The sequence below is a fragment of the Aplysia californica genome, unplaced genomic scaffold, assembly GCF_000002075.1.
Source record: "Aplysia californica isolate F4 #8 unplaced genomic scaffold, AplCal3.0 scaffold00128, whole genome shotgun sequence".
Classification (NCBI taxonomy): domain Eukaryota; kingdom Metazoa; phylum Mollusca; class Gastropoda; order Aplysiida; family Aplysiidae; genus Aplysia; species Aplysia californica.
In genome coordinates, this window is record NW_004797398.1 from 498555 (window position 1) to 508526 (window position 9972).

General features: G+C 38.2%; 1 protein-coding gene across 1 annotated transcript in view; it reads left to right on the top strand.

The window, feature by feature from the left end:
* LOC101848580 (kinesin-like protein KIF28P) overlaps nt 1-9972 on the top strand; it is a gene marked incomplete at its 5' end in the record, with an annotated part of 52123 nt that overhangs the window by 20283 nt on the left and 21868 nt on the right. The window contains 4 exon segments of the mRNA XM_013081373.2: nt 129-288; nt 3542-3565; nt 7516-7603; nt 9542-9658. Coding sequence (XP_012936827.1) covers nt 129-288; nt 3542-3565; nt 7516-7603; nt 9542-9658 — 389 coding nt within the window.

A 9972-nucleotide genomic window follows, 5' to 3' on the forward strand; every position in this document is an offset into this window, starting at 1 on the left:
GGGGGGGGGGCGACAAACAGGGTCACAAAAAACGATATGAAATGAGAGAATACAGTGAATTCGAGTGTATGTCACCAAAAGAAGCCACCTGCACCGTTATAATCCCGTGTGATATTATCTATCATCAGAACAACAAATCGTCCAGGAACAGATCCTAGAGATCTTGCCTATGGTCTCAGAGGTGAACGCAGTCTCGGAAGAGTTAAACAAACACAAGTCCTTTGAGGTGGTCCTCATCTCCGCCGCGGCCCAGGAGCAGGCAGAGGGGAAGAGCGAGACAGGATCACAGTGAGTCATCCTCTTTGTTTGATTCGTTCTAGATTTTATCTCCGTTTAGCATATTATTTTAGGTAGCGTGTGCATTTTTAGAAATGAATGGAAAGGCGCAGCATAAATGCCATTTTTTAATTATTATTATTATTATTATCTAAACATGGGCGACCAAATACAAGATGTTCCTGAATGTTCCTTCCGACAGTTTTTAAAAAAGAATAAGGTGGATGCTGAAATTATGTTTTTATGCTTCAGTTGTTTTGAGATTTATTTTGTCTTTCACTTTCCTGAAATTTATTACCTATTTAATGCATATTATTTATAGACACACTGGTAGTTTGGCTTTTGGTTAGTTAACTAAAATAGGCTACTGTGGGATTGTTTATTTGTTGATTGAACGCAATGAACACACGACGATCAAGTATATTGAGGAAATGTTTTCCACCTAATGGTGAAGTGAATCTTACCTAAAAAAAGGAGGGAGCCACAGCTTTGTTTTAATTTTAAACGATCTGCATCACTCACAGAAGAAGATGTAGGTTTGAAGTCTTCTGTTATGGTGGTGTTATGGTGAAGAGATTGCAGGAGTCGAGTGTCGTATTTTTATTATTTTGTTCGTATTGTTTAATGCGTTGATTATAATGGTTCCTTTTGTTTGATTCAGTTTCTTTTTTAAAAAATAATATCAGCTCCTGTCTATGTGCGGTCTTTCTCAATATGCATTCAGTCCCCTCTTTGTTTCGAGTCTTATACTTTCAGGCCGTTTACCTTGTTCACTTTCTACTACTCGACTGCCAATAGCGCAGCCTTTGCTCCTAAATTCGTTGTCCCTCCCATTCCGTTCATGTTATCTACCCTCTTCTTATATAATAAATAATATAGCAGGTCTTCATGTGATAATACTATGTACCACATGCATTCATACTTGGTTACGCCTTTCTGTGAGTGGAGTTTTTTCAACTCTAGGGGGCGTCCTTTTTTGTTGTTGTCGTTGTTGTTTTTGTTGTTGTTGTTGTTGTTGTTGTCGTTGTTGTTTTTGTTGCTGTTGTTGTTGTTGTTGTTGTTTTTGATGATGATGATGATGATGATGATGATGATGATGATGATGATGATGATGATGATGATGATGATGATGATGATGATGGTGATGCTGTTTTTATTGGTGTCGCTATTGTTGTGATGGTAATGGTGGTGGCATTGTGTGTGTGTGTGTGCGTGCGCATGTGCGCGCGCGAGTGTGTGTAAGCGCACACGTGTGCGTGTATGTGTGTGTATGTGTGTGTGTGTGTGTGTGTGTGTGTATGTGTGTGTGTGTGTGCGTGTGAGTGCGGATGTGAGTAGTGTTATAAAATGTGGGTATCAGAGCTCTCAAATGACCTGACAGCGTTCACAGGAGCGTCCACTCCAAGCCAAACTATATTTAATATCTGTAGTAGACTAAAATAGGTAATTTGGTAATAGATACATTTGATATGGTATCAAAATATCTAAACAAAGACAAAGGGAAAAAAAGAGAAGGACAATGCAGAAAAGGAATACAACCCCAAAGTCCATATGGCATGAAATGACATCAGCTGCTGAACGTAATATTATTATGCTCTTGCGTGTTGAGTCACGAGTAAAGGTGCCAAACCTCCTGACCTGTGTATGTATAGCTGGATCATTTGTTTCCCCTGACCCTTAAATAAACATAATTATTGGGGGGATGGGGGGAGGCAGATTTCATGTCTTGTGAAAAAAGGAATATTATGCATATTTGCACATCTTCTGTCATAGCTTTTTCAAGAAGAATCATTGCAAGGTTTGTCAATTTGGGGTGATTTCACCGAAAAATATTACCATAACATGACAATGTCTCGTGTCCTGTGGCTTTCAGAGAAAATAGTATTCATGAAGCAAAGTACGTATGAAGACGCCGAAAGGTGAACTACATAGTTTGCAGCACGCACTACGTTTGCTGGGCATGGAATGTTCACCACTCCTGTGTGTGATTTGCACGTGTGTCTTCATCACCTTGAAAATGTTGCTCTAATTCTTACTCCTATTCTGTGGTCTGCAGCATGACAGATTTGTGAATTCCGTCCTCAGAATTAGGGGAAATTCAGAATGTGCAAAAGGCTCGTTTAGCTAAATTTGAATGCTATCCTATCAAAACGCATATACGTTATTTCTGGAATATTGCAGCGGTTGGCTTAAGATATCTTCAAACATCAAGGAGACTACCCATCCCTCAAGCACACATCAGATGCAATACCAGAGCTCCAAACTGATATCCCCTTTTCACCTGAACACTACTGTGGTGTTAATTGCTTTTTTTTTTTTTACAGGAGCCTGCATGCTCCTCGTCGTAGAAAAGGCAACAGAGCGCTTACCTAAAGTAAATAAGTAATTGTATTTATCACAGAAATCACATTCTGATCAGCCGTTTTGGCTATTAGTAGTATTAGATATGTTGCCTTTGCACCCTCTGTCCCCTTCCCGACGTCTGTGTTTCTAACATTGTTCTGTACTCTGTGGAATGAGGGGCTCGCCCTATTTGCCTGACCAGATTCTCTATAATTAATGCTCGCCAGTGACGCTCGCAACAATGCATGCAGTAGATCCTGGTTGATCGTCTGTTGTATTGATTGTACAAGTTTACTTTAGGCATGCCTGTCGCGAATTATGTGTATTTCTGCCCAACTCTTTAGTGTCTGTCTCTTTAATTGTGTAAAGTTGATTATTGTAATTTATCGCTATTGAGGTAGTTCGATTTTTTCCTGTGAATATGCCTGGCGTTCATCTGGCGTGAATGATATTTGCATGCCCATTATAATATTTGTGACTAAAGGGTGCAAGATAGTAATATTATTGTAAAGAATCAGAAGTCTGCAGTTGGGAGATAGAAGGAAAGCACAATGAGTGGAATGCATTATGTCTGTGTATCTGTGTGGATGAGAGATAGAGAGAGAGATAGAGAGAGAAAGAGAGAGGGGGAGAGAGGCATAGAACAGAAAGACAGACAGCGAGAGAGAGAGAGAGAGGGGGGAGAGAGAGAGAGAGAGAGAGAGAGAGAGAGAGAGAGAGAGAGATAAAGAATGATGGGGATAGAGGGAGTGGTGTTTTCTGTCATAGTACTGAAATGGACATAAGACATGATAAAAAGATACTCTTCTGCCGGCTAGGTTTTCTTTCCGGAAAGATTGAAGTGATCGCAAATAAGTGCCGCTTCGTTCACATGAATGTTCCTTCTGTTGATGAATTTAAATTATACACTGTGCACTTTCAGGGAGGACTCCTTGTATAATGCAAAGTATGTATTAAGTTGGTTCCCCGAAAAGCCCCCACTTCTTTAGACCGGGTGGTGTCGTGCTTTCGGGGCTTTCCCCCCTTATCCTATGGCAGTTGTGATATTTATTCCAGAATTATGAGCTTTGTCTCTTTTTGGTGTCATTACTTTGTGAGAAAACTGATGATGATGGTGAATGCTGTGTATTCAACTAACACTTGCTTATTCTAATCTAATACAAGTCTGATTTGATGTACCGTTAAAAAAAATTGTCGAAGTAAACAAAGATTTTAACCAGCCCGAACATTTCAAAGTCTATGTTACCATTTTGACACTGGCTTCGATTGTTTAAAAAACGTTTTTACAGTGCATAGATCACGGCATAGAGGGAATAACCAATCAATTCGGTCTTGTCATGTGCAGTCATATCAAACGCATTCTTGGTAGCTCTATAGGCTAATGTGTCAGATTTTTAAAGAAAAAAAAATCTGTTACAGAAGTCCCCATCCTCCTCGAAACTTGAGTGCAGATAATTTCCAAACCCGAAATAGTTGAGTAGGTATGTTTATAATGAGAAACTGATGGGGTAACATCCATTAAAAGTCCGCTTATTAGATCATTTTCCCAAGAGTACAAAAACAGGCACTTGAATGAACGCACGGTAAATCTAAGAGTAACCATGATTTATAATAGAGGTACACATATTACTATTTGTGCTTGTCTTTGGTAACACGGCTGAACCAAAACTACAAGAAATTATCGGCTGGAGTTTGCTTACAACCGTATCGCCTTGTGTGTTCAAGTATTCTACTCGAAGTATATTATATTTGTACAACATTATTTTTCTTAGAAATTGACGCTTGCACAGATCGCCTGTACCAGTGGTACTGTACCATTAGCGCTCTCTTCACAAGATTTGTCGTCAGCACTGATTAGAAAAATTGATAATTTTGAGGTAAAATACTATGTTACATTTAAATTGAAGCAGAACTTAAGGAGAAAAAAAAGATAGTTGAAGACTGTATTCAGTTTGATATGGAACAGACACACATGGTTATTCATTTAGATTCACTGGTTTTGCAGAGAGGAGTTACAGTCGCTGCAGGCCAGGTACTTTGTCCAAACCATCAGCTGCCTGCTTGCCGTTTTTTTTCTGTTCTCAAAAACCATTTTGTGTCTTTTGGTGGAGGCCAGTATATATAACGGTCTTGCTCACCAAACCGTCTACCCTATGTTTTCTTATTGTTTTCTATTTTTTACGTGTGATGTTCAGCTTTTCCCCAATTTTGAAAGAAGGAGGTCTCCGAAGAAAGAGGTTTCCAAGTGTTTCCTTGGGAGTGGCTATACCTATTTGTCATTACCCAATGTTTTATTCTTCGTAGGTTACCCTATCGGTAAACAGAAGTTACCTAAGGATTCATTCATTCTTTGTATTTATTTAATTTATTTGTTTGTTTTTATTTTTGGAGCAAGTGCATGCTATACCCCTTTTGATGATTTAAGAGCAATGTTCGTTGTCCTGTAAAAGGCTTTACATAAGTGTCTTCGCCTTCCTTTCTACAAGACAGTAATATTCTTCTTGAACATATTATTCCTATATAGTTATTGTTGTAATTATGTTCAGACTATATATTTCCTATAAATAGTGCGTTAGTGCAAACGCAGATCTTGTTTATGTAAGGTGTAAATTCAAGTACAGTATTTTTACAGAGTTTTGTGCATGAGAGCTCAGCATGTATTTCCAGTTAGAAGCTTTACTCGTCCTGAAAACCTTCATTCTCTTTTTATCAAAAGACGTTTAGGGACTCAAATGTTGTTGTTTTTTTCCTAAATATGTCTCTTTTTCCCTTTTCCCTTATTCTTTTTCTCTTGTTTTAAACTTTGATTTTGTTTCGGGGTTGTTGGGGTTTTTAAACTGGGTTTGTTTTTGTTTTTTTATAGGGTTCTCTTTTTCTCTATGCTGGTCTAGTTTTAGTCGTCTTTTGGGATTTTTTCATGGTTGTTGGCTTATTAAAAAATCAAATTCCATTCATATTAGGATTACTTTCCTTTTAGTTACTGGTAATGTATTTAGACACCCCGCATGTTTAGACCTGTCTTTTGAACTGATTTTCCAGGTTTTGTTGTTCTCAGGTCAAAATTTTGACTAGATGTCTGTTTTGACCGATTTTTTCTATTAGAAACCCCAAAACTGTCGAAGGATTCTAAAACTGCCCTAGAGCTGCGGTGAAAAGTTTTCCTTTTTTCTTGAGTTCTTCCACCCACCTCAGCCCTTTCCTTATCTAAAACGAATTTTTAGAAAGTAAACATAAATCTAGTTATCAGTTTTTTTCCTCAGTATATATATTTTTTACGATTTTCATTTGGGTTTTTTTTATTATTATTATTCTACTGATTCCACAGAATCGTTCGGCATAACCACCATAATTAAAGCTTCCACAGATATTGTGCTATCGCTTTGACGACCAATGCTTTGGCATTTGTAATATTAACTTACTAATGGCGTTTTTTATTGTAGATTTTCCTTGATTTAAATTGATACATTTAATAATTATTCGCTATACACTTGTGTATAAAGCAAATATTGATCCTTTGGGATTTTTTAAAATTTTGCTAAGAGATTCAAATAATATTATGCACCCTGATTTCGACATTTTCTTTTAATTTTTTTTTTTATTATTTCTACTTTATTTTTGTCTAATTCATTAGAACTTTTACAAAACATGGTCCTATATCGGTACTTTAAGATTGTTTCCATGTACATATAGTGACGTCACCATAATAACCTACTGGGTGTCCCACACCCCGTTAACTTTCTGATAAGCTGTTTAATTCATACACGAAGTATAATATATTTATTTACATGTATGAGTAACTGGTGTTCATCAAAATGGTTTTGAAATTTTGTTCATAATATTGATGTTATTCAATACTCTTCACAACAGAGCATCACACTCTGTCTGTAAAAGACAACCAGCTTATAACGAAATCATAGCAGTAGTTTGAGTTGTTAATGGCAGCCGTGATTTGTATGCATGTTACCATAATCCAATATAAATGTTCTTTAATTAAACGTGTACGAATATACCAAATGTGCTTCTTCCCCATAAATATCTATGTGGCTGTTGTTGCTAATGATATTTGAAAAACAAGATAAGTCATATTAACTTAAAATCTCAGTTCGTACGCCATTTATTACTCTTCATATTAAAGGGTTTCCCTTTTTATTTAAAAAAAAATTAAGTCTCATTTTCAAGCCATTTTAAGTTTTAAGATTTCATGCATACGAGTTCCTATGAACACACGACTAAAGAAGGAGGTGTGGGTGGGGGTGAACACGTTTACTTGCATCTTCACGTTATGGAAGAGACATACCTAAATGCAAGTACACAACTGAACTACATGTATAAATGTACTTTGTATGACAATAAAAACAAATTACCCGAGAGCGCATTCTTTTTTTTATAAAGGACAGAACACGAAGAGCCAGGGGAAGATGATTTCTGTTGTTTGTTTGATGTTTTTTTTACTTTATTTTTCTTCCTAGAGTGTTTTATGATCACTTTGAATGATGCTGGGATGCGTTAATAACAAAGTTCGAAATATTAACTGCTACCTACCCTTAATTGTACTCAGCTTGTTTCCGGCATCGTAAAATTATATAAAAGTACATTACAATAATAGTAATAGGTTGTATTCAGGAATCGACAAAGGCGGAGAAGCGCTCAAGGAAAGCAAAGAACGTGCAACGTCAGAACTCTCCTGTTTGTTCTCTCCCCTATTCACTGAAATAAAGTATATTAATAATATGTCTACACGGTACTTGTAACTGAAATTTTGATATATTCTCTTTTATATATTAAAAACTTTCTCCTGCTATTAAATGTTCGATACATTACAAAGTCCAGATCAAAACTGAACTTTGAGAAGACCTTGTTAGGAAAACCAACTGACTGCTCTGTTGTTCACTGTAGGGTGATGGTGAAGATGAAGAACCTGCTCAATGGCAACACTTGGCTATGGGAGAGAGGCAAATTCATGAACAGGAGGTACCTCATACAGGTCAGTTTACTGATTTGGGTTTGTTTTGTTTTTGTTTTTGCTTTTTTTTAGGGGGGGGGGGTGTTTTAGTTTTGTTTTGTTTTGTTTTGTTTGTACGTAAACTACAGTCAAATGTGCTCTGATGGCCATCCCGTGTAAGACAATCACCTGTACAAACAGACGCTTCCGTTTTCCTCCCTTGCGTATTTCTTACATTATATTAACACTGTGTAAGACGTCCACCTGTCTAATGCGGCCACTTCTCTCCCCGATAGTGGGTGGCCGTCTCAGACAATTTCGACTGTACGCTCAGGCCTGTTACGAGATAAACAGGTTTTGCAGTTAATTTTTTTCCCGTGTGAATATATGTGTGGTTATATATAGGGAGGGGGGTGGGGTGTGTTGTAAGTTTTGTAGTTACTTTCTTTCTCGGAAGGGGGGGGGGGGCGTAGATGATGTTCAGTCTATTTTTGAAAGTTGGCAAGTTTAAGTCTAAGTAAGATTTTTACAGTATTCCACTAACCTCATGCAGGCTTCCAGGGCTGGTCAGTTGTTCCTAGTTTATAATCTCTCCAAGGAAATACAGTCGAACCTGCTCTAACGACCATCTGAACAAGACTATCACCTAATCGAACACCCCCCACCCCCCACAAACCCATCCCACCCCCGAAACATTTACGATTTTTCAATAAAATATAATGACATTGTCCGAGACAACCATCTGTCTAAGCTGACCGTTCCATTTCTCTTCCCAACAATGAATTGTTCTCATGGACAAGTTGGACTGTATGCACGTACCACGTCCCTGCCGTTTGAGTCCATAAGGTGGTCATTGTGGAGACTTTATGCTATTTTTGTTATTAATGTTATTGCAGTTGCTACACTGATGTTCAATGCTGTCGCTGTTACTTTGTTCATGTCATTGATTGTTCCAAACAATGGCCTGTGTTATTATTTTGAGGATGCTAATACCGGTTTTTGTTACTGTTAGTTTTGTTGGTGTGTAACTTTTATGATAGATAATATTCTTTGTCTTCTTCTTCTTCTTTCTAGATTTATTATAGTTTTTGACACCTTGTGGGTGACAACGGTAGAAGTGAGAAGACAAAGGTAATCTGTTGAAGTGCTGTTATTTCCTTCCTGCGGCCTCTAATTGGTAATGTTTAAAGGAACAAAGTGTTTGGGGGGGGGGGGGGGGGGCTTTTATTATTACTTTTTCTTCAGACGATAATTTAAGTGGGACTCTCGTGGTCTACGCCTCTCATTCAATAGGTCCTGGAGTCGAATCCGGATTGCGACGGAAAATTTTCTTCCTTAAAATGTTCTCCTTTCACACCCTTTTCCTGCTCTCTATCAATGTTGTATCGTCTGCTTCCGTCCCCACTTTCTGCCCCCACCCCCTCACCTCCTTGTTGGTTTGTTGGGGGTTTTTTAACTGCTCTCTTTCAGCAAATCTAACATCTTGCCTTCTCGGATCGGGGCAAAACAATCTTGGAAGTCTCGAGTGCAAGTTGCACACATTAAAAATCTCTTGGTGATCCAAAATCGGCCGCCTCACGGGCAAAATTCAATATTAATTTCAAGCAACTGAAAATGTCCAATGTGTCCGCGTGCTCATATGACCTAAAGCAGTTGTGAGCGTCGTAAAACACTCACCAAAGAAAAAAAAAAGATAAGTTTTCTCACGACATTGCACAAATTAAGTCTTTGCTTCACCGGCGTCTGTGATGTAGCGGTTAGGCGCTCTGTTGTCGCTCGCATGAGACCCGTGTTCGATTCCTGATTGGGGAGAAATATTTCTTATCGAATTTTTCAGTCTTTCTGCTGGGACGTATCCTTCTCAGCCTGTATTGGCTTTTGCAGGCAAGGTCGGGAATCCGCATCCTTAATGGCTTAAATTGTGTTGATGGGAGCGTAAAAACATCTACATTTTTTAAAAGTATGTTTCTCCCACCACAGGAAATGTATCAACGTTACCTGGATGGTGAAGATGTTCTCTCCATTGCCAAAGAGCAGGATCCTTTCTGGGAGCCAACAGAGGATGTTCTCATTGGTACAGCCAACGTGTTCCTACAGGTAGATCGCTATATCCCGGTGTGCCTCGTGTCGGGCTGGGTGGGAATAGTGTAGGAGAAAACATGATTATGATCGTTTAAGATGAGAGATCTAGATACAAGTAAAATAAGATGGCAAACAATGACTGTTTATTGTCACATGACAGATTTGGGCAGTCAGCGTTAGGCATTTATTTAAGGGAGGGGAGCTGTGTGAGTTTGCGGGTTTGTTTTATTTTTTGTTTGTTTGCTTGCGTCTTTATTTGTTTGTTTTTGTTTGTTTGTTGTGTGTTTTTGTTTATGTGTGTGTGTGTGTGTGTGTGTGTGTGTGTGTGT